The sequence below is a fragment of the Oncorhynchus mykiss genome, chromosome 29, assembly GCF_057628025.1.
Source record: "Oncorhynchus mykiss isolate SJ-2025 chromosome 29, ASM5762802v1, whole genome shotgun sequence".
NCBI lineage: Eukaryota > Metazoa > Chordata > Actinopteri > Salmoniformes > Salmonidae > Oncorhynchus > Oncorhynchus mykiss.
This window is the reverse complement of record NC_143050.1, coordinates 38383754-38410062: the sequence shown is the minus strand read 5'-3', so window position 1 is coordinate 38410062 and position 26309 is coordinate 38383754. Positions and strand designations below refer to the sequence as shown.

At 42.0% G+C, this 26309-nt stretch overlaps 1 protein-coding gene across 1 annotated transcript in view; it reads right to left on the bottom strand.

Moving 5' to 3' along the window:
- Positions 1-26309, bottom strand: part of lamc3 (laminin, gamma 3) — a 230062-nt gene that overhangs the window by 178238 nt on the left and 25515 nt on the right. Inside the window, exon 2 of the mRNA XM_021590589.3 lies at positions 13405-13709. Coding sequence (XP_021446264.3) covers positions 13405-13709 — 305 coding nt within the window. The remainder of the gene's footprint in view (positions 1-13404; positions 13710-26309) is intronic.

Here is a 26309-nt window from a genome sequence, read left to right as displayed (position 1 = left end):
TTCACATGACTGGGAATACAGATACACATCTGTTGGTCACAGACACCTTACAGGTCATGCACAGTAAAAATGTGATGATATTTGAAGAAAACCAGATCAAAGCATAAAAAAGGACCTTTGCTTCTACATAATGTTTGATCATAAAGTTACTGGTCCCCTCCCCCATGTCAAACACTTGGATTACTTATTAAGTGGACAAGGTCACTCACATTTTAAAACACCAATGGTAACATGATATTCTCTTACCAAATTTAAGTACCAACTTCGTACAAGGCATGTTTGCAGAGGGAGGTGGTTAATCTAGCTAGATGGCTAATCTACTGTTGCCAAAATTTGACTGTAGGGTGTCAGTAAATGTAATTAAAAGTTTACCCTATTAATCTATGGAAAATATACGGATAAGGTTCCCCTTTCATTCGTGGCTGGTATTAACTAGATACTGGCTATCTAGGTCTTCAGCCAGCATGGAACAAAGATCAACAAATGTGTCAGTGTTAATGTGAACCACATCGCAAAAGACATGCCAAACAGGATACATATAATTGATGCAATTTCAATGTTGTTTGAGTTGTTTGTGTATCACCAAATTTGCTTCAAATGATTGTACTGCAACACTGCTCACTGTATCCAAGTTGCTTGACATAGGCGTTTCAAAGAGCTTTCAGTCAAATGGAGCTCATTAATGTATGTGACTCATTTCAAGAAACTAGGCGCATGTCATGGGTCACTACTTCACAGGAGAGCAATTTGAACAAACATTTTTTTTTATCAAAATGTGCTTATTGGCAGAAATGCCTTATGGAACACGGGAACTTTAATGTTCCTTAATAACTTACTTGTATGCCATCTGTAAATACGAATAAATTGTACAATTACAAGCCTAGTTGGTTTAGCCACAGAAAAAGACAGACCTTCCTGCTAGCCATGATTGGCTGAGATAATGAGTGGGCTGGACATGCCGAGAGATGAGTTTGGATTGTTTTGCAATATAGCACACTTCTGTCTATTTGAGCTGGTCAGTATGTGTAGGTAATCCTGTCTAAAGTGGATTTTAAAAATGTATTGCATAGTATAATTGCATAAGTGTTGCTCTCCATTTTCCGGAGGATCAAGTTATAAAATCAGTGGAATTAGAGTACGATAGCTAAGGAGATGGCAAAAACACCTGTCTCCGGATTACATTTTCGAACTAAAGGCAACCATGGCATCCGTGACAGGGAGAAGCGTCCATCCATTACGTATATGGGTAAGTTAGTCTCACTAGCTACAGTTTCAGATATTACACGTTTCTAATTTCGACAGAAAGTCATTTTAATTTCAAATTAGAGTGTAATGTTAGCTAACATTGAACCTGGTTGGTTAGCTACCTGCAGGTTCATGTAGGGTAGTAACGTCACAAATTGAGATTATGGTTCATTGTTTAATTAGCTAGCTACATGTCTTAAGTTAAAAACCTGTTAAAGATAGGGCTGACTACTGCCCCCTTTGGAGGAATTGCGTGCCCATAGTAAACAGAAAAAAAATCTGTCAAAAATGTATAATATATGCATATAATAATTATTATGGAATAGAAAACACTCTAAAGCTTATAAAACCGTTCAAATTATGTCTGTATGTAAAGCAGAACTCTCAGGGCAGCCATTCTCCCAAACTCTCTCTTGTCATCATGAAAGTTGGGCCAACTTTGACGTCATCGCCCATACCCTTCCCAACCAGCTACAGATCTGGGAACAGTTTCTATCTGTTCAGCGCGGTGTCTCCTTTCAGTGGGGCCTGTCTTTGTGAGAATCGCGCGCTCCCTCGACTTTTGGCGGGCTGAAACCTTCGGGTCGCGCGAAAATACATGTACTTTCTTGCGCGCGTCGGGTCCGGCTCTTTCTTTCTTCCAGGACTGACCAAACGATGTCGGGTTGTCTGTTCGAGCCAAGGATTGTTTTGCACATTTAGAATATGCTAAAGCTTGATTCTGCACTTAGTTTGACCAGTTTAGACGACATATGTAATTTTGAAGTTTTGATGCGCGTCCACTAGAATTTTGGCTGCGTTTCAACCGGAATTTGTCGCGTTCGATAACCTAAAGACACAGACTTGAAAACCAAACGCATTTTTTGGTAAGTATAACTCCTTCCACGTCTTCTGATCGAAGAACATCAAAGGTAAGGGAATATTTCTGTGGTTATTTTGGGTTTCTGTGGACTCCAAGATAGAGGAGACATAATGCTAATTTCTGAGCGCCGTCTCAAATTATAGCCTAGTGAACGAATTCTGTAATGTTAAAAATAAATGTAACACAGCGGTTGCATTAAGAAGAAGTGTATCTTTCTATCTATATGTAGAACATGTATATTTAGTCAAAGTTTATGATGTGTATTGCTTGTTCTCTGACGTTATCTGCCGGAGCTATCATAATTTCTCCGGACATCCGAGTAGCATTTTGTGAACATGGCGTCATTGTAAACAGAGACTTATGGATATAAATAGCATATTATTGAAAAAAAACAAATGTACTGTGTAACATGTCCTATTACTGTCATCTGATGAAGATTTTCAAAAGGTTAGTGAATTATTTTTCTTTTAATCCTGCGTTTGTTGATAGCATGTTTTGGCTATTCAAATGAGCTGTGTCTTTGGTGGTGGTTTGACATAAATATGTGTTATGTTTTCGCCGTAAAACATTTTAGAAATCTGACTTGCTAGATGAACAAGGTGTTTATCTTTCATTTGAGCTATTGGACTTGTTAATGTGTGGAGGTTAAATATTTCTAAGAATATTTTTGCATTCCGTGCGCCACCGTTCAAGCAGAACGTGGGAGGGGTTGTTCTCAAAAGGGAACCCTACCCGTCAACAGGTTTTAACAAAAGACAACACTATTTTTCGAAACATTTTATTTCACCTTTATTTAACCAGGTAGTCTAGTTGAGAACAAGTTCTCATTTACAACTGTGACCTGGCCAAGATAAAGCAAAGCAGTGCGACACAAACACAGAGTTACACATGGAATAAACAAACATACAGTCAATAATACAATAGAGAAAGTCTATATAGAGTGTTTGCAAATGAGGTAGGATAAGGGGGGGGGGGGGGCAAATGGGGCCAAATTAGGAATTGGCTTTGGGGGTGACCAGTGAAATAAAGCTGCTGGAGCGTGTGCTGCGGGTGGGTGCTGCTATGGTGACCAGTGACATAAGGTGGGGCTTTACCTAGCAGATACTTATAGATGACCAGGAGCCAGTGGGTTTGGAGACGAATATGTAGTGAGGGCCAGCCAACGAGAGCATACAGGTTGCAGTGGTGGGTAGTTTATGGGGCTTTAATGACAAAACGGATGGCACTGTGATAGACTTCATCCACTTTTCTGAGTCGAGTGTTGGGGGCTATTTTGTAAATGACATCACCGAAGTCAAGGAACGGTATGATAGTCAGTTTTACGAGGGTTTGTTTGGCAGCATAAGTGAAGGATGCTTGTGTTGCGAAATAGGAAGCGGATTCTAGATGCAATTTTGAATTGGAGATGCTTAATGTGAGTCTGGAAGGAGAGTTTACAGTCTAACCAGACACCGAGGTAGTTGTAGTTGTCCACATATTCTAAGTCAGAACCGTTCAGAGTAGTGATGCTGGACGGGTGGGTATGTGTGGGCAGCTATAGGTTGAATAGCATGCATTTAGTTTTGCTTGCATTTAAGAGCAGTTGGAGGCCACGGAAGGAGAGTTGTATGGCATTGAAGCTCGTCTGGAGGTTAGTTAACACAGTGTCCAAAGAAAGGCCAGAAGTATACAGAATGGTGTTGTCTGCGTAGAGGTGGATCAGAGAATCACCAGCAGCAAGAGTGACATCATTGATGTATACAGAGAAGAGCGTCAGCCCGAGAACTGAACCCTGTGGCAGCCCCATAGAGACGACCAGAGGTCCAGACAACAGGCCCTCCAATTTGACACACTGAACTCTATCAGAGAAGTAGTTGGTGAACCAGGCGAGGCAGTCATTTGAGAAACCAATGCTGTTGAGTCTGCCGATAAGAATGTGGTGTTTGACAGAGTCGAAAGCCTTGGCCAGGTCGATGAAGACGGCTGCACAGTACTGTCTTTTATTGATGGCAGTTATGATATAGTTTAGGACCTTGAGCGTGGCTGAGGTGTACACATGACCAGCTCGGAAACCAGATTGCATAGCAGAGAAGGTACGGTGTGATTCGAAATGGTCGGTGATCTGTTTGTTAACTTGGCTTTCGAAGACCTTAGAAAAGCAGGGTAGGATAGTTATAGGTCTGTAGCAGTTTTGGGTCTAAAGTGTCTCCACCTTTGAAGAGGGGGATGACCGCGGCAGCTTTCCAATCTTTGGGGATCTCAGACGTTATGAACGAGAGGTTGAACAAGCTAGTAATATGGGGTTGCAATCAATTTCGGTGCATCATTTTAGGAAGAGAGGCTCCAGATTGTCTAGCCCCGCTGATTTGGTCCAGATTTTGCAGCTCTTTCAGAACATCAGCGATCTGGATTTGGGTGAAGGAGAAATGGGGGAGGCTTGGGCAAGTTGCAGTGAGGGGTGCAGGGCTGTTAACCGGGGTAGGGGTAGCCAGGTGGAAAGCAAGGCCAGCCGTAGAAAAATGCTTGTTGAAATTCTCAATTATCGCTGATTTATCAGTGGTGGCAGTGTTTCCTAGCTTCAGTGCAGTGGGCAGCTGGGAGGAGGTGCTTTTATTCTCCATGGACTTTAGTGTCCCAGAACTTTTTGGAGTTAGTGCTACAGGATGCAAATTTATTTTAGAAAAAGCTAGCCTTTGCTTTCCCAACTGCCTGTGTATATTGGTTCCTAACTTCACTGAACAGTTGCATATCGCGGGGGCTATTCGATGCTAATGCAGTACGCCACAGGATATTTTTGTGCTGGTCAAGGGCAGTCAGGTCTGGAGTGAACCAAGGGCTATATCTGTTCCTGGTTCTACATTTTTTTGAATGGACCATGCTTATTTAAGACTGTAATAAAACACTTTTAAAAGAATAACCAGGCATCCTCTACTGACGGAATGAGGTAAATATCCTTCCAGGATACCTGGGCAAGGTCGATTAGAAAGGCCTGCTCGCTCGCAGAAGTGTTTTAGGGAGCGTTTGACACTTATGAGGGGTGGTCGCTTGACCGCAGACCCATTTCGGACGGAGGCAATGAGGCAGTGATCGCTGAGATCCTGGTTGAAGACATCAGAGGTGTATTTAGAGGGCAGGTTGGTTAGGATGATATCTATGAGAGTGCCCATGTTTACGGATTTGGGGTTGTGCCTGGTGGGTTCATTGATCATTTGTGTGAGATTGAGAGCATCAAGCGTAGATTGTAGGATGGCCGGGGTGTTAACCTTTCTGATCTCCCCATCCCGGATCCGGGATCGTGAATACAGACTCAAGCTCATTACCATAACGCAACGTTAACTATTCATGAAAATCGCAAATGAAATGAAATAAATATGCTAGCTCTCAAGCTTAGCCTTTTGTTAACAACACTGTCATCTCAGATTTTCAAAATATGCTTCTCAACCATTGCAAAACAAGCATTTGTGTAACAGTATTGATGGCTAACGTAGCATTTAGCATTAGCATTCAGCTGGCAACATTTACACAAAAAAACAGAAAAGCATTCAAATAAAATCATTTACCTTTGAAGAACTTCAGATGTTTTCAATGAGGAGACTCTCAGATAGCAAATGTTCAGTTTTTCCTGAAAGATTATTTGTTTAGGACAAATCGCTCCGTTTTCTGCGTCACGTTTAGCTATGAAAAAAACCCTGTATCCAGGATTGTGTAAATCTATCAGCAAGCTCATTAGCATAACACAACGTTAACTATTTATGAAAATCGCAAATGAAATGAAATAAATATGCCATCTCTCAAGCTTAGCCTTTTGTAAACAACACTGTCATCTCAGATTTTCAAAATATGCTTCTCAACCATAGGAAAACAATCATTTGTGTAAAAGTAGCTAGCTAGCGTTAGCATTTCGCGTTAGCATTTAGCGTTAGCATTAGCATCCAGCACGCAACATTAACAAAAACATAAAAGCCTTCAAATAAAATCATTTACCTTTGAAGAACTTCTGATGTTTTCAATGAGGATACTCTCAGTTAGATAGCAGATGCTCAGTTTTTCCAAAAAGATTCCTTGTGTATTAGAAATAGCTCCGTTTTATACATCACATTTGGCTACCAAAAAAAATCCATAAATTCAGTCCTCAAAACGCAAACTTTTTTCCAAATTAACTCCATAATATCGACTGAAAACATGGCAAACGTTGTTTAGAATCAATCATCAAGGTGTTTTTCACATATCTCTTCATTGATACATCGTTCTTGGACACATGCTTTCTCCCCTGAATCAAATGGTAAAGTAGAAGCAGCTGGCAATTGCGCACCGAATTCGACGCAGGACACCAGGCGGACACTTGGAAAATGTAGTCTCTTATGGTCAATCTTCCAATGATATGCCTACAAATACGTCACAATGCTGCTAAGACCTTGGGCGAACGACAGAAAGTGTAGGCTCATTCGTTGCGCAATCACAGCCATATAAGGAGAGAATGGAAAACAGAGCTTCAGAAATTCTGCTAATTCCTGGGTGATGCATCATCTTGGTTTCGCCTGTAGAATGAGTTCTGGGGCACTTACAGACAAAATCTTTGCAGATTCTGAAACTTCAGAGTGTATATGCATAGTCGAGCATCTTTTCGTGACAAAATATCGCGCTTAAAACGGGAACGTTTTTTATCCAAAAATGAAATAGCGCCCCTAGAGCTCTAACAGGTTAACTATTCATGAAAATCGCAAATGAAATGAAATAAATATGCCATCTCTCAAGCTTAGCCTTTTGTAAACAACACTGTCATCTCAGATTTTCAAAATATGCTTCTCAACCATAGGAAAACAATCATTTGTGTAAAAGTAGCTAGCTAGCGTAGCATTTAGCATTAGCATTTAGCGTTAGCATTAGCGTTAGCATCCAGTACGCAACATTAACAAAAACATAAAAGTCTTCAAATAAAATCATTTACCTTTGAAGAACTTCAGATGTTTTCAATGAGGAGACTCAGATAGCAGATGCTCAGTTTTTCCAAAAATATTTTTTGTGTATTAGAAATAGCTCCGTTTTGTACATCACATTTGGCTACCAAAAAAAAACGAAAATTCAGTCCTCAAAACGCAAACTTTTTTCCAAATTAACTCCATAATATCGACTGAAAACATGGCAAACGTTGTTTAGAATCAATCCTCAAGTTGTTTTTCACATATCTCTTCGATGATATATCGTTCGTGGAAGTGTGCTTTCTCTCCTGAATCCCAGGAGAAAATGCCCGCACCTGAAGATTACGCACAAATTTAGACAAAGGAAACCGGGCGGACCCCTGGAAAATGTAGTCTCTTATGGCCAATCTTCCAATGATATGCCTACAAATACGTCACAATGCTGCCGAAATCTTGGGGAAACGGCAGAAGGTCTAAGCTTATTCCTGTCGCATTCACAGCCATATAAGGAGACATTAGAAAACAGAGCTTCAGAAATTCTGCTCATTTCCTGTTTGATGTATCATCTTGGTTTCGCCTGTAGAATGAGTTTTGGGGCACTTACAGACAAAATCTTTGCAGATTCTGAAACTTCAGAGTGTTTTCTTTCCAAAACTGTCAATAATATGCATAGTCGAGCATCTTTTCGTGACAAAATATCGCGCTTAAAACGGGAACGTTTTTTATCCAAAAATGAAATAGCGCCCCTAGAGATGCAACTGTTTAAGCATGTCCCAGTTTAGGTCACCTAACAGCCCGATCTCTGAAGATAGATGGGGGGCAATCAATTCGCATATGGTGTCCAGGGCACAGCTGGGGGCAGAAGGTGGTGTATAGCAAGCGGCAACAGTAAGAGACTTGTTTCTGGAGAGGTGGCTTTTTAAAAGTAGAAGCTCAAATTGTTTGGGCACAGACCTGGATAGTAAGACAGAACACTGCAGGCTATCCCTTAAAACTTCTTGTGACTCCCAAACCCGCATGCGGGAGAGTAATCACCGCCTGAAACGAATTAGCATAACGCAACGGACATAAATATCCCTAGAAAAAATTACTATTCATGAAAATCACAAATGAAATATATTGAGACACAGCTTAGCCTTTTGTTAATCACCCTGTTATCTCAGATTTTCAAAATATGCTTTACAGCCAAAGCTAGACAAGCATTTGTGTAAGTTTATCGATAGCCTAGCATAGCATTATGCCTTGCTAGCAGCATGCAACCTTGTCACAAATCAGAAAAGCAATCAAATTAAATCGTTTACCTTTGACCTTCGGATATTTTCACTCACGAGACTCCCAGGTAGAAGTTCATTTTTTCCCAAAATATTATTTTTGTAGGCGAAATAGCTCCGTTTGTTCTTCACGTTTGGCTGCCGAAATCGCCCGGAAATTGCAGTCACGAAAAAGGCGAAAAATATTCCAAATTAGCTTCATAATATGGACAGAAACATGGCAAACATTGTTTACAATCAATCCTCAAGGTGTTTTTCTAAGATCTATTCGATAATATATCTGTCGGGACAATTAGTTTTTCAGTAGGACCGATTGGAGTAATGGCTACCTCTGTATTTTACGCGAGAATTTCTCTCGGAGCCACCATGTGACCACTTACGCAATGTGGTCGCCTACGGCTATTCTTCAACAGAAATGCGTAAAACTATGTCACAATGCTGTAGACACCTTGGGGAATACGTTGATGGCACACTCACAGCTCAATAGGGACTCATTGGAATGCAGCGCTTTCAAAACCTGGGGCACTTCCGGATTGGATTTTTCTCAGGCTTTTGCCTGCAACATCAGTTCTTTTATATTCACAGACAATATCTTTACAGTTTTGGAAACATTAGAGTGTTTTCTATCCAAAGCTGTCAATTATATGCATATTATAGCATCTTGTCCTGACAAAATATCCCGTTTAAAATGGGAACGTTTCTTTTCCAAAAATGAAAATACTGCCCCTAGAGTCGCAACAGGTTAAGTAGATTGCAACTTTGCCCCCTTGGGCAGTTCTATCTTGTCGGAAAATGTTATAGTTAGGGATGGAAATGTCAGGGTTTTTGGTGGTCTTCCTAAGCCAGGTTTCAGACACAGCTAGGATATCCGGGTTGGCAGATTGTGCTAGGCCAGTGAATAAAACAAACATAGGTAGGAGGCTTCTAATGTTAACATACATGAAACCAAGGCTTCTACGGTTACAGAAGTCAACAAATGAGAGAATCTGGGGAATGGGAGTGGAGCTAGGCATTGCAGGGCCTTCATTAACCTCCACATCACCAGAGGAACAGAGGAGGAGTAGGATACGGGTACGGCTAAAGGCTAAAAGAACTGGTTGTCTAGTAAATTCAGAACAGAGTAAAAGGAGCAGATTTCTGGGCACGGTGGAATTGATTCAGGGCATAATGTACAAACAAAGGTATGGTAGGATGTGAATAGAGTGGGGGTGAACCTGTGCATAGAGTGACGATGAAAGAGATTTTGTCTCTAGAAATATCATTTAAACCAGGTCATGTCACCGCATGTGTGGGAAGTGGAACTAAGTGTTAACTAAGTCGCATTGAGCAGGGCTAGAGGCTCTACAGTGAAATAACCAAATCAGCAATGGACAAAGCATATTGACGTTAGTGAGAGGTATGCGTAGCCGAGTGATCATAGGAGTCCAGTGAGTGGCTTCAGGCAGCTAGCGGGCCGGGGATAGCAAGCTAAAAGAAGGGCCTTTGAGGAACGTTGCAACGGAAGAAAGTCTGTTGTGGCGCCCTCATGCTGTTACGTCGGCAGATGTATCAGCAGGGCTCCATGTGGTAAACCAGGCCAATTGGTGAAATATGTATAGTGGCCTACTATGAAGTAACCATTTCAATAGAATGTCGTTGTGACAACTGTTGATAGACATAGCTGGTAAATTCGCTCTGGCTATCATATTCAGATATGATACATTTCTAATTTTGACAGAAGTTAGCTAGCGACATGTCTTAACAAAAGTCTCCACCATGCAAGTAACCATTTCAATAGCTTGTCACTGCAACAACTGTTGTTGGACGCACTCGTCTGAGTGTGCCAGACTGCAGAATAACTGACAAATTTACAAACGCTCAACACCCGTTGAATATGGCCGGTGTCAGTTGATGTTGGCAAAAAAGTGTAAATTGTTGCCAACAGCACAGTTGAAGTCACCAACACTCTGGATAACATAAAAACACCCTAACCAGCTCTGCTAGGGTGAGCTGTTCTCTCATTTGTGTCTGGAAGTATCTAGCAAGCTAGCCAACGTTAGCTTGGGTGCTTGACTGTTGTTGTTAGAACAGAATCAACCCCCTCAGATAAACCCTGAGATGGGTGGGGCTAAAGCTTAGAGGGTGTGAACAATGCTGAATGGGTGTAGACCAAAAGAGCTGTCCAGTAGGTACCAAAACAAAGTACATTTTCTTAAAAGTGAGGTTACAAGTTGATAAACTTTCAAAGCAAAGTACTTTCCCATTGTTCCTCAAATTCAGTATATGATAAACCATTTTGTACATCAAATGTTGCTACATAATACCAAAATAAGACCTTGGGTCACATAGGCTTCCTGGGCCATATACAGCGTTGCTCACTGAGTTCCCTGAATTCCTATTGGACTTTGTAGTCATGGCAGATAATATTCAAATTTTTGGTGACTTTAATATTCATAAGGAAAAGTGCACAGACCCACTCCAAAAGGCTTACGGAGCCATAATCGATTCAGTGGGTTTTGTCCAACTTGTCTCTGGACCCACTCACTGCCACAGTCATATCCTGGACCTAGTTTGTCCCATGGAACAAATGTTGTGGATCTTAATGTTTTTCATCATAATCCTGGACTATCGGACCACCATTTTATTACATTTGCAATCACAACAAATAATCTGCTCAGACCCCAACCAAGGATCATCAAAAGTGGTGCTATAAATTCTCGGACAAAGATTCCTAGATGCCCTTCCAGACTCTCTCCGCCTACCCAAGGACGTCAGAGTACAAAAATCAGTTAACCACTTAACTGAGGAACTCAATTTAACCTTGCGCAATACCCTAGATGCAGTCGCACCCCTAAAAACAAAAAACATTTGTCATAAGAAACTAGTTCCCTGGTATACAGAAAATACCCGAGCTCAGAAGCAAGCTTCCAGAAAATTGAAACGGAAATTGTGCTACACCAAACTGGAAGACTTCCGACGAGCTTGGAAAGACAGTGCCGTGCAGTATCGAAGAGCCCTCACTGCTGCTCGATCATCCTATTTTTCCAACTTAATTGAGGAAAATAAGAAAAATCCACATTTTCTTTTTGATACTGTCGCAAAACTAACTAAAAAGCAGCATTCCCCAAGAGAGGATGGCTTTCACTTCAACAGTGATGAATTAATTAACTTCTTTGAGGAAAATATCATGATCATTAGAAAGCAAATTACGGACTTCTCTTTAAATCTGCGTATTCCTTTGAATACGTTATTCCTCAGTTGTCCTGCGTCTGCACAACTCTGCCAGGACCTAGGATCAAGGGAGACACTCCGGTTTTTTAGTACTATATCTCGACACATTGATGAAAATAATCATGGCCTCTAAACCATCAAGCTGCATACTGGACACTATTCCAACTAAACTACTGAAAGAGCTGCTTCCCATGCTTGGCCCTCCTATGTTGAACATAATAGACGGCTCTCTATCCACCGGATGTGTACCAAACTCACTAAAAGTGTGAATAATAATGCCTCTCTTGAAAATGCAAAACTTTGACCCAGAAAATATAAAACACTAATCAGCCTATATCGAATCTCCCATTCCTTTCAAACATTTTAGAAAAAGCTGCCGTGCAGCAACTCACTGCTTTCCTGAAGACAAACAATGTATACGAAACGCTTCAGTCTGGTTTAGACCCCATCATAGCAATGAGACTGCACTTGTGAAGGTGGTAAATTACCATTTAATGGTGTCAGACCGAGGCTCTGCATCTGTCCTCGTGCTCCTAGACCTTAGTGCTCCTTTTGATACCATCGATCACCACGTTCTTTTGGAGAGATTGGAAACCCAAATTGGTCTACATGGACAAGTTCTGGCCTGGTTTAGAACTTATCTGTCAGAAAGATCTCAGTTTGTCTTTGTTGTCCTCTGACTTATCAACTGCACAGTACATTTCAGTGTTCCTCAAGGTTCCGTTTTAGGACCACTATTGTTTTCACTGTATATTTTACCTCTTGGTGATGTCATTCGGAAACATAATGTTATTTTTCACTGCTATGCGGATGACACACAGCTGTATATTTCAACGAAACATGGTGAAGCCCCAAAATTGCCCTCCATGGAAGCCTTTGTTTCAGACATAAGGAAGTGGATGGCTGCAAATGTTCTACTTTTAAACTCGGACAAAACAAAGATGCTTGTTCTAGGTTCCAAGAAACAAAGATCTTCTGTTGAATCTGACAATTAATCTTGATGGTTGTACAGTCATATAAAAAAAAAAAAAAACTGTGAAGGACCTCGGCGTTCCTCTGGACCCTGATCTCTCTTTTGACGAACATATCAAGACTGTTTCAAGGACAGCTTTTTTCCATTTACGTAACACTGCACATGCTTTTGTCACTTCTAGGTTAGACTACTGCAATGCTCTAGTTTCCGGCTACCCGATTAAAGCACTAAACAAACTTCAGTTAGTGATATACACGGCTGCTAGAATCTAGACTAGAACCACAAAATTGTATCATATTATTCCAGTGCTAGCCTCTCTACACTGGCTTCCTGTTAAGGCAAGGGCTGAACTCAAGGTTATACCTATAACCTACAAAACATTATATGGGCTCGCTCCTACCCATCTTTCCGATTTGGTCCTGACGTACATACCTACATATACACTACGGTCACAAGATGCAGGCCTCCTTACTGTTCCTAGAATTTCTAAGCAAAGAGCTGGAGGCAGGACTTTCTCCTATAGAGCTAAATTTTTATGCAATGGTCTGCCTACCCATGTGAGAGACGCAGACTAGGTCTCAACCTTTAAGGTCCTGGAGTGGCCTAGCCAGTCTCCAGACCTTATTTCCATAGAAAATCTGTGGAGGGAGTTGAAGGTTCGAATTGCCAAACGTCAGCCTCGAAACCCTGCAAAGAGGAGTGGGACAAAATCCCTCCTGAGATGTGTGCAAACCATGTTTTGCAGAGGGGTCAAATACTTATTTCACTCATTAAAATGCAAATCTATTTATATAATTTTTGACATGCATTTTTTTGGATCTCTCACTGTTCAAATAAACTTACCATTAAAATCATAGACTGATCATTTCTTTGTCAGTGGGCAAACATACAAAATCAGCAGGGGATCAAATACTTTCCCCTCACTGTACGCACACACATCCTCACCTGCAGCACGGCGCTCTGGTCAAAGTTATATGCGCTGGGTCGTCCCTCCAAAGTAGAGAAGGCCACGTTGCCCCCAGTCAAAGGGGAGATGTCACTGAACTCGTCTGTGCACAATGCCATCCTCTCGTCGTCACCCGGGCGGATATATCCCTTGGCATTCTTCCGGTAGGTCTTGCTACAGGAGGCGCTGTAGTACTGGTAGGGCACCCATGGTCCATCCTGATTTGTCCGCTTGTAGATGGCAAAGCTCTCTGGTCGGCTGGTGTAGAACTTGAGCCGCACGTAGGTGATCTCAAAGGCCTTACCTGTGGAGATACAGAAGTTAGTGTACTACAGTGTGAAGGGATGCAGGAATCAGTATGTACACTACAGTATGCAAATACAAATGCATTTCAGCAGCAAACTTTCTGTCCCCCTCCATTTCTCCCCACAGAAACAGACTTGGTCTAATTGTTTGCGACACACATTGCTTGCTAATCATGCTATCGTTAGTTCAATCAAATATTACATTTTATAACTTCATAACATGTAAAAGGACAAATGCATGAGTCTGTTTATCATTTGATTTACAGTGCCTTGCGAAAGTATTCGGCCCCCTTGTACTTTGCGACCTTTTGCCACATTTCAGGCTTCAAACATAAAGATATAAAACTGTATTTTTTTGTGAAGAATCAACAACAAGTGGGACACAATCATGAAGTGGAACGACATTTATTGGATATTTCAAACTTTTTTAACAAATCAAAAACTGAAAAATTGTGCGTTCAAAATTATTCAGCCCCTTTACTTTCAGTGCAGCAAACTCTCTCCAGAAGTTCAGTGAGGATCTCTGAATGATTCAATGTTGACCTAAATGACTAATGATGATAAATACAATCCACCTGTGTGCAATCAAGTCTCCGTATAAATGCACCTGCACTGTGATAGTCTCAGAGGTCCGTCAAAAGCGCAGAGAGCATCATGAAGAACAAGGAACACACCAGGCAGGTCCGAGATACTGTTGTGAAGAAGTTTAAAGCCGGATTTGGATACAAAAAGATTTCCCAAGCTTTAAACATCCCAAGGAGCACTGTGCAAGCGATAATATTGAAATGGAAGGAGTATCAGACCACTGCAAATCTACCAAGACCTGGCCGTCCCTCTAAACTTTCAGCTCATACAAGGAGAAGACTGATCAGAGATGCAGCCAAGAGGCCCATGATCACTCTGGATGAACTGCAGAGATCTACAGCTGAAGTGGGAGACTCTGTCCATAGGACAACAATCAGTCGTATATTGCACAAATCTGGCCTTTATGGAAGAGTGGCAAGAAGAAAGCCATTTCTTAAAGATATCCATAAAAAGTGTAGTTTAAAGTTTGCCACAAGCCACCTGGGAGACACCAAACGTGGAAGAAGGTGCTCTGGTCAGATGAAACCAAAATTGAACTTTTTGGCAACAATGCAAAACGTTATGTTTGGCGTAAAAGCAACACAGCTGAACACACCATCCTCACTGTCAAACATGGTGGTGGCAGCATCATGGTTTGGGCCTGCTTTTCTTCAGCAGGGACAGGGAAGATGGTTAAAATTGATGGGAAGATGGATGGAGCCAAATACAGGACCATTCTGGAAGAAAACCTGATGGAGTCTGCAAAAGACCTGAGACTGGGACGGAGATTTGTCTTCCAACAAGACAATGATCCAAAACATAAAGCAAAATCTACAATGGAATGGTTCAAAAATAAACATATCCAGGTGTTAGAATGGCCAAGTCAAAGTCCAGACCTGAATTCAATCGAGAATCTGTGGAAAGAACTGAAAACTGCTGTTCACAAATGCTCTCCATCCAACCTTACTGAGCTCGAGCTGTTTTGCAAGGAGGAATGGGAAAAAAATTCAGTCTCTCGATGTGCAAAACTGATAGACATACCCCAAGCGACTTACAGCTGTAATCGCAGCAAATGGTGGCGCTACAAAGTATTAACTTAAGGGGGCTGAATAATTTTGCACGCCCAATTTTTCAGTTTTTGATTTGTTAAAAAAGTTTGAAATATCCAATAAATGTCGTTCCACTTCATGATTGTGTCCCACTTGTTGTTGATTCTTCACAAAAAAATACAGTTTTATATCTTTATGTTTGGAGCCTGAAATGTGGCAAAAGGTCGCAAAGTTCAAGGGGGCCGAATACTTTCGCAAGGCACTGTATGTAGAAATGAACGTTTCTTATTCTACTCTCCACCGCTGTAAACATTGCACTTGCCTTTCAGTTCAAGATTTTAGGCACAGGTTATGCACCTCTCGTTATTTGGTTTCTCCCATTTTGGGAGTGTTTTTGATGTTTATTAGAAATGTTCATGTTTATTCTAATGAAGTATTTTTTTCAGTAACGTGTGAAGTATTGGCCATTAGAATTTCATGTGTGCAATGGCAGGCCAATTGCCTCCAAGCTCATCATTAAGCTTTTCGGCCCTGGGTCTCAACCACGCCCTGTGCAATTGGGTTCTTGACTTCCTGACGGGCCTCAACACTGGGGCCTCACAAGGGTGCGTGCTCAGCCCCCTCCTGTGCTCAGCCCCCTCTTCACGATCCAACTCAATTGTCAAGTTTGCAGACGACAACAGTAGTAGGCTTGATTACCAACGACGACACAGCCTAAAGGGAGGAGGTGAGGGCCCTTGGAATGTGGTGTCAGGAAAATAACCTCTCACTCAACGTCTACAAAACAAAGGAGATTATCGTAGACCTCAGGAAACAGCAGAGGGAGCACCCCCCTATCCACATCGACGGGACAGTAGTGGAGAAAGAGGAAAGGTAAGTTCCTCGGCAAACACATCACAGACAAACTGAAATGGTCCACCCACACAGACTGTGTGGTGAAGGCACACCAGTGCCTATTCAACCCCAGGAGGCTGAAGAAATGTGGCTTGTCACCTAAAACCTTCACAAACTTTTACAGACACACAATTGAGAGCATCCTGTCGGGCTGTTTCACCGCCTGGTATGACAACTGCACCTCCCACAACTGCAAGACTCTCCAGAGGGTGAACAACGCAGCCCCAGGGGGCAAACTACCTGCCCTCCAGGACACCTACATCACCCAATGTCACAGGAGGGCCAAAAAGATCATCAAGGACAACAACCACCCGAGCCACTGCCTGTTCACCCCGCTACCATCCAAAAGCAGGGACCGAGAGACTGAAAAACAGCTTCTATCTCAAGGCCATCAGACTGTTAAACAGACATCCCTAACACAGAGAGGCTGCTGCCTAAATAGAGACTTGAAATCACTGGCCACGTTAATAAATGGATCACTAGTCACTTTAATAATGGCACTCTAATAATGTTTACATATCTTGCATTACTCATCCAATATGAATATATTGTATTTTATACCATCTATTGCATCTTGCCTATGCCGCTCTGTCATCGCTCATCAATATATTTATATGTATATATTCTTATTCCAACCCTTTACTCCAGATTTGGGTGTATTAGGTAGTTGTGGAATTGTTAGATTACATGTTAGATAATGCTGCACTGTCAGAACTAAACTCAGCAAAAAAAGAAATGTCCCTTTTTCAGGACCATGTCTTTCAAAGATAATTCGTAAAAGTCTAAATAACTTCACACAGTGTCATCTTCATTGTAAAGGGTTTAAACCCTCCCGTCGTCCTCGTATTACACCCCGTGTCACCCTGTCCCGTCTTGGCTAAACGCCCGATGGGCACAAGTGTGACAGTATGCGTGTGAACAGCCTTTACAGATGTATTTCCTACACCTGCAGCACACCGTGTGTGTCTTGGAGTCCTTCTTAGGTGGGCAGAGCTGACACCTCTTCCCCTTACTTGCCGCGGTGGCTGGGGCAGCGAGCGGGGTGGAGGCCGGGCACCTTATGTTGTTGATCACGAGCCGCCGTAGCACTCTGTAGGATGGGCTCCTCAGGATGTTGATCACGAGCCGCCGTAGCACTCTGACGCCGCTTCCGTGCGGGGGAGATGCTGCCTTCTATGGATCAATGGCTAAACAAGTGCCTTTCCCAGCTGCTCCATGAACACCCTCCTCTTGTTCCGCTTCCCAAGCATCCAGTCAGGCTTGATCTCTCGCCATATGACAAAGGCGTTGTAGGACACGTCGAGGATGTTGTGGAAGATGACCAGGGGCCAGTGGGCAGTCATCCGTCTGCACCTCGAGTACTTGTGAAAGACCTTGAGCGGCATGGTAGCACGGAACATGGTCCTGCTGCTCTCCGCGTCCCACAGGCTGGCCGCAGCCTCGCCTCAGGACCTGTAGACGCCCACTAGGATCAGCAGCGAAACCTCTTCCTCCTCCTCGGAATCAGAGTAGTCTTCTTGATCGACGCTGGAGAAGATCTGTTCTAGGACCTGCGGCGCGGTGAAATGCGGTGGCTTGTGTCCACTGATTGGATCCACTGAGCAGCGGGGAAGAGCACACGGCACGGGGGAGCTGACAACTTTGTGCGTTGCTGACAATATTAGTATCGTCTCTACGGCCAGCTTACAAGGGAGACTAGGTGAATCAACGAGGCATGCGTTCGCCCCTGTCGCGCCACTGGGAGTGTGTAGCCGTGTGCCGTGTGCAGTTCACCCCTGATGCACCGCTGGCTGGCTGCCCTCTTGCACATCGCGGGACATGTCCGGGCGTGTGTAGCCGTGCCTACTGTTCACCCCTGTCAGAGCACCGCTGGGCTTGTGTAGCCATGTGCTCTACATGGACCGCTGAACTCCTGGGGTCAGAGTGACCCCAGGACGGAGGGGGAGCCCCGCCTCACACAGTAGACACAATAACATACACCTCGCTAGTGGCTGGCTGGGTCACTCTGACCCCGAGCACAGAGGGGGAGCCTTCGAACACAACCTCGCCACTCACAGTAGACACAATAACATACATCTTGCTAGTGCTGGCTGGCTGTCTGCATCACTCTGTCCCCGAGCACAGAGGGGAGCACTCCAAACGCAGGGCCTGGGTCACGACGGGAGGGATTTATTAAACACTGTTTCCCATGCTTGTTCAATGAACCATGAACAATTAATGAACGGTCGTTAAGACACTACAGCTTACAGACGGTAGGCAATTAAGGTCACAATTATGAAAACTTAGGACACTAAAGAGGCCTTTCTAAGTACTCTGAAAAACACTAAAAGAAAGACGTCCAGGGTCCCTGCTCATCTGTGTGAACGTCCTTAGGCATGCTGCAAGGAGGCATGAGGACTGCCGATGTGGCCAGGGCAATAAATTGCAATGTCCGTACTGTGAGACGCCTAAGACATCGCTACAGGGAGACAGGACAGACAGCTGATCGTCCTCGCAGTGGCAGACCATGTGTAACAACACCTGCACAGGATTGGTACATCCGAATATCACACCTGCAGGATAGGTACAGGATGGCAATAACAACTGCCCAAGTTACACCAGGAATGCACAATCTCTCTGTCAACTCTCACACCGTCCACTATAGGCAGAGAGAGGCTGGACTGAGGGCCTGTTGTAAGGCAGGTCCTCACCAGACATCACCGGCAACAACGTCACCTATGGGCACAAACCCACCGTCGCTAGACCAGACAGGACTGGCAAAACGTGCTCTTCACTGACGAGTCACCATTTTGTTTCTCCAGGGGTGATGGTCGGATTCGCGTTTATCGTAGAAGGACTGAGCGTTACACCGAGGCCTGTATACTGGAGCCGGGTCGATTTGGAGGTGGAGGGTCTGTCATGGTCTGGGGCGGTGTGTCCCAGCATCATCGGACTGAGCTTGTTGTCATTGCAGGCGATCTCAAAGCTGTGCGTTACAGAGAAGACATCGTCCTCTCTCATGTGGTACCCTATATGAAAAACAATTCTAATTTAGAACGCTAAATCACGTTGCTATCTTTTCATAAATGGTTTCATATTTAACCATATAACTTTTACAACATTTAGATGTAAATCGGGAAACTAGGACGTCTCTACTTTCAGAGTTACAGTTATCTTGTTATACCATCCAGAATGACATCACAAAATTCTAAATGATATGACATGATTATTGTTTCAATCTTCGCCAACCTTTTCCCACATTCTTTATGTTAGAGACATTGTTACAATGTCCAATCTTTAGATGTTAAAGTTTTGGCAAGTCTCTGTTGTAACACTCACATTCCATTCTCAATACTGCAAAGGCAAGGGAGAGGGAGAGAAAGTTATGCAATAAAACCGCCACAACTTCCACCCTTCCTCTCTGGTGGGAGAGAGGAGGGGGGGTGGCTATCTTTGATCCTCACCCAGGAGTGAGAGTCATGAGAGAAGCAACATGTGAAGCAACATGTGATAACATAAAACAACACATGACAACACGTGAACACATGTGGTGAAAACACAATCTCAGGATGTAAATGTGACAACCTGGGGAGGAACAATTTCACTATGTGGTACCATGACACTACACATGACAACATTTGAGTGCATGTGAAAACCCAGGTGTCAAATGTAATTTGGAATGTTTTACATTGAAAGGAATAATTTACATTGATGGAAAAAGTACCCAATTGTCATACTTGAGTAAAAATAAAGATATCTTAATAGAATGACTAAAGTAAAAGTAAAAGTCACCCAGGGATTGCCAGAGGCACACTCCAACACCCAGACATAATTTACAAAAACATTTGTGTTTAGTGAGTCCACCAGATCATTGGCAGTAGGGATGACCAGGGGTGTTCCCTTGATAAGTGAGTGAATTGGACAATTTCGATGTCCTGCTAAGAATTTAAAAAGTAACAAGTACTTTTGGTTGTCAGGGAAAATGTATGTAGTAAAAACCACACTATTTTCTTCAGGAATGTAGTGAAGTAAAAGTAAACATTGTCAAAAATATAAATAGTAAAGTACAGATACCCCAAAAACGACTTACTTAAGTACTTTACACCACTGCTGTTCTTAAAACATTGTGTTATGGTCCCCTGGACCATTTCTAGTTGCAGTGAAAATATGGTAAATCTACAACTAGTTACTGTATTTTCACAGCTAAAAGCAAGTGTTAAAGTACAGTATGCTGCTGTATGTTAATTACTTCAGACAAAACCTCACTTAAGATATTTATTACTGGCTATCTGAAGTTCCTGTTGTGCCACTAGGTTTATGGACATAATGGAGACTGGCAAGAATACATTTCTGCACTTTGCCTAAACTTGCAAAAAAAACAAGTTAAATAAACTGCATACAACTTGATTGTGTTATATCTATAAAATGACAGTATGCTAATGTACTCTGATTTCAATTAGTGTAAAAAATATAGTACTGTGACTACACTTGGGACTAAGCCTTAAATGGGATTTGAAATCTTAACCTTTTGATCAGTAGCAACCTGAAATGTCCTGCTACCCACGCAGGGGTGGGCAACTCCAGTTCTTGAGGGCCTGCTTGGTGTCACACTTTTTCTCCATCCCTAGCAAACACAGCTGATTAATAAAATTGCATTCTAAACTGAAGATCGTGATTAGGTGATTATTGGAGTCAGGTGTGTTAGCTGGAGCTGGGTAAAAACTGTGACAGCAATCAGGCCCTTCAGGACTGGAATTGCCCACCCCCAAAGCTACACCACCATATCTGTGTGTGAAACAGATATAGCCACACGCTTATTGGTAAGAATGCATTTCTACACTTTCCTCAAAGCTGCACAGAATCAAGTAAATAATTATCAAATTATCACCAATGTAACATCAAAGTAAAACTAGCAGTACTCAAGGACACTTGATGTAGAGTATACTGTACATTAATTCTTTGAACTTGCTACCTCTTGGTTGGGAGTGCATAGATGCTTCTGCAGTGCAACCAGGTTCATACTTATTCATAATATATTTCATAAAATGAGGGTATGGTTTGGGAACAGTGTTTTTACCTGGTGTAAAAAAAAGAAGGTACACATCAAATCAATTTTTTTACACAATATTACAAATATAAACTATGATCGTCACTGTGCTTTGATAGGTGGGATGGTGTACTGGTGGGGCTCATTAGCAAATTTGGGGACACAGTCAAATAAGTGTATTTTATACCAACCTTCAGTGAAAGTGTATCAGTTTATGTGTTTGATGGTTACGCTAATGCAAGTAGAGCACCTCATTTGACACAGTCTGTTGTAGACACATACTGGTACTACGAAATTGCCAGTGTTAAACCTTAACATTTGTTGCCTATACAACAGAAATGATCAACCGGAATGACATTTCTCTCACGGGTGGCCAAAAATAATCTGTCCACTACAGTGTCATGACTCTCCTGGCCGAGGATCCAAGGCCTCAGATCAGCTTGGTAAATAGCTGACAACAACCACAGAAGAGGGGAAGAGGGGGTGTGATGGTTTTGACACCTTAACACCGTCTTAAATTTGAAGGCGGGAGGGTAATCTCCGGTGGTGGCAGTATCTTGCTGCGGGGATGTTTTTCATCGGCAGGGACTGGGAAACTGGTCCGAATTGATGGTATGATGGAATGGCAATAAATACAGGGAAATTCTTGAGGGAAACCTGTTTCAGTCTTCTAGGGATTTGAGACTGGGCCAGAGGTTCACCTTCCAGCAGGACAATGACCCTAAGCATAATGCTAAAGAAACACTCAACTGGTTTAAGGGGAAACATTAAAATGTCTTGGAATGGCCAAGTCAAAGCCCAGACCTCAATCCAATTGAGAATCTGTGGTATGACTTGAAGATTGCTGTACACCAGCGGAACCCATCCAACTTGAAGGAGCTGGAGCAGTTTTGCCTAGAAGAATGGGCAAAAATCCTATTGGTTAGATTTACCAAGCTTATAGAGACATACCCCAAGAGACTTGCAGCTCTAATTGCTGCAAAAGGTGGCTCTACAAAGTATTGACTTTGGGGGGTGAATAGTTATGCACGCTCAAGTTCTGTTTTTTTGTTTTATTTCTTGTTTGTTTCACAATAAAAATATTTTGCATCTTCAAAGTGGTAGGCATGTTGTGTAAATCAAATGATACAACCCCCCCAAAAAATGTAATTTCAGGTTGTAAGGCAACAAAATAGGAAAAATGCCAAGGGGCTAAATACTTTCACAAGCCACTGTAAGAAGGATACTGTGACCCCTGCTGGACAACCAGAGCCTTACACCCAACGAGCCTTTCCCATAGAAGGATGGATTGGTTTAAGAGAGATGGACATTTACACGTAAACACATGACATTCCTTAACAAACAGTCCACTAGGGACTTTTGTCTCATGTAAGTGTGTATTTGTATTCGGTGTAATTATTTAGTTAGTTTGTAAATAAAAAATGAAATCATTTTTTGCAGCACTGAATAATCAGAAAAGGCTGGGATTCTTGCAGAATCAAGAAGTTAGTGACGTTCAATGAGAAGAATGAGAACGATATGGGTTTATGGTTAATTGGTGTTTGGTAGCATTGCCTTTAAAAACCTGTTAGAGCTCTAGGGGCGCTATTTCATTTTTGGATAAAAAAACGTTCCCGTTTTAAGCGCGATATTTTGTCACGAAAAGATGCTCGACTATGCATATTCTTGACAGTTTTGGAAAGAAAACACTCTGAAGTTTCAGAATCTGCAAAGATTTTGTCTGTAAGTGCCCCAGAACTCATTCTACAGGCGAAACCAAGATGATGCATCACCCAGGAATTAGCAGAATTTCTGAAGCTCTGTTTTCCATTCTCTCCTTATATGGCTGTGATTGCGCAACGAATGAGCCTACACTTTCTGTCGTTCGCCCAAGGTCTTAGCAGCATTGTGACGTATTTGTAGGCATATCATTGGAAGATTGACCATAAGAGACTACATTTTCCAAGTGTCCGCCTGGTGTCCTGCGTCGAATTCGGTGCGCAATTGCCAGCTGCTTCTACTTTACCATTTGATTCAGGGGAGAAAGCATGTGTCCAAGAACGATGTATCAATGAAGAGATATGTGAAAAACACCTTGATGATTGATTCTAAACAACGTTTGCCATGTTTTCAGTCGATATTATGGAGTTAATTTGGAAAAAAGTTTGCGTTTTGAGGACTGAATTTATGGATTTTTTTTGGTAGCCAAATGTGATGTATAAAACGGAGCTATTTCTAATACACAAGGAATCTTTTTGGAAAAACTGAGCATCTGCTATCTAACTGAGAGTATCCTCATTGAAAACATCAGAAGTTCTTCAAAGGTAAATGATTTTATTTGAAGGCTTTTATGTTTTTGTTAATGTTGCGTGCTGGATGCTAACGCTAATGCTAACGCTAAATGCTAACGCGAAATGCTAACTCTAGCTAGCTACTTTTACACAAATTATTGTTTTCCTATGGTTGAGAAGCATATTTTGAAAATCTGAGATGACAGTGTTGTTTACAAAAGGCTAAGCTTGAGAGATGGCATATTTATTTCATTTCATTTGCGATTTTCATAAATAGTTAACGTTGTGTTATGCTAATGAGCTTGCTGATAGATTTACACAATCCTGGATACAGGGTTTTTTCATAGCTAAACGTGACGCAGAAAATGGAGCGATTTGTCCTAAACAAATAATCTTTCAGGAAAAACTGAACATTTGCTATCTGAGAGTCTCCTCATTGAAAACATCTGAAGTTCTTCAAAGGTAAATGATTTTTTTGAATGCTTTTCTGTTTTTTTGTGTAAATGTTGCCAGCTGAATGCTAATGCTAAATGCTACGTTAGCCATCAATACTGTTACACAAATGCTTGTTTTGCAATGGTTGAGAAGCATATTTTGAAAATCTGAGATGACAGTGTTGTTAACAAAAGGCTAAGCTTGAGAGCTAGCATATTTATTTCATTTCATTTGCGATTTTCATGAATAGTTAACGTTGCGTTATGGTAATGAGCTTGAGTCTGTATTCACGAACCCGGATCCGGGATGGGGAGATCAGAAAGGTTAAATTGTTTAACTTGGGTCAAATGTTTCAGGTAGTCTTCCACAAGCTTGAATTTTGGCCCATTCCTCCTGACAGAGCTGGTGTCAGGTTTGTAGGCCTCCATGCTTGCACACACTTTTTCAATTCTGCCCTACACATTTTCTATAGGATTGAGGTCAGGGCTTTGTGATGGCCACTCCAATACCTTGAATTAGTTGTCCTTAAGCCATTTTGCCACAACTTTGGAAGTATGCTTGGGGTCAGTGTCCATTTGGAAGACCTATTTGCGAGCAAGCTTTAACTTCCTGACTGATGTCTTGAGATGTTGCTTCAATATAGCCACAATTTTTCTACCTCATGATGCCATCTATTTTGTGAAGTGCACCAGTCGCTCCTGCAGCAAAGCACCCCCACAACATGATGCTGCCACCCACATGCTTCACGGTTGGGATGGTGTTCTTCGGCTTGCAAGCATCCACCTTTATCCTCCAAACATAACGATGGTCATTATGGCCAAACAGTTCTATTTTTGTTTCATCAGACCAGAGGACATTTCTCCAAAAAGTACGATCTTTGTCCTTATGTGCAGTTGCAAACCATAGTCTGGCTTTTTTATGGCAGTTTTGGAGCAGTGTCTTCTTCCTTGCTGAGCGGCATTTCAGGCTATGTTGATATAGGACTAGTTTTACTGTGGAGATAGATACTTTTGTACCGGTTTCCTCCAGCATCTTCACAAGGTCCTTTGCTGTTGTCCTGGGATTGAGTTGCACTTTTCACACCAAAATATGTTCATCTCTAGGAGACAGAACACGTCTCCTTCCTGAGCAGTATGACGGCTGCGTGGTCCCATGGTGTTTATACTTGTGTACTATTGTTTGTACAGATGAACGTGGTACCTTCAGGCATTTGGAAATCGCTCCCAAGGATGAACCAGACTTGTGGAGGTCTACCATTTTTTTCTGAGGTCTTGGTTGATTCCTTTTGATTTCCCCATGATGTCAAGCAAAGAGGCACTGAGTTTGAAGGCAGGCCTTGAAATACAATCACAGGTACACTTCCAATTGACTCCAATGAAGTCAATTAGCCTATCAGAAGCTTCTAAAGCCATGACATAATTTCTGGAATTTTACAAGCTTTTTAAAGGCACAGTCAACTAAGTGTATGCAAAACTCTGACCCACTGGAATTGTGATACAGTGAATTATAAATTAAATAATCTGTCTGTAAACAATTGTTGGAATAATTATTTGTGTCACGCACAAAGTAGATGTCCTAACAGACTTGCCAAAACTATAGTATGTTAACAAGAAATGTGTGGAGTGGTTGAAAAATGAGTTTTAATGACTCCAACCTAAGTGTATGTAAACTTCTGACTTCAACTGTGTGTGTGTGTGTGTGTGTGTGTGTAATGTGTTTATATATATCTTTTATTTAATTTGGGAGATGGTCACTCTATAAACAACTTCTTCCGTGGTGCCCCAAATTCCTAATGAGTTAATTGTTACATTACTAATTTAATTGGGTAACAATTAAACATAGTTGATTCAATAAACTACAGTCATCAGATTATTGCAAGTCACGTCACCAATGCTGGCTTGTTTTTAACCCAGCATTTTTTTTTAGTTTGTAGGCTGTGAGACTAGTCTAGTAGCCTACCGCTAGAATGAAAGAAAATGGTTGGAAAGGAAGGGTTGGAACAACATGAAACATCTCATCAGTTAAGAAAAAAACTATGGGGGACCAGGTTCAATTACCATTGCTTGTAAAGAGATTAATATAATTCCTGCAGGTTAGGAATATACCTTTAATCTCTCATTTATTCCACTGGTATGAAACCAGATATGAACCAGGGATCAATTAAACAAGCTGTTGTCTTGAAAGCTACATTAATAATGTGTTCCGATTAAGGCAACTTAAGACTTTGGAAAGCAGACTGACAGACATCATTGCAGAGCATGCATGTGTTTCCTGTGGAACTGATTTAGCAAAACCTCACATCTGAACGTCGGCATGATTTTCAGATAGGCAAGAAAGCAGACACCTCAACAGGGCCCTGAT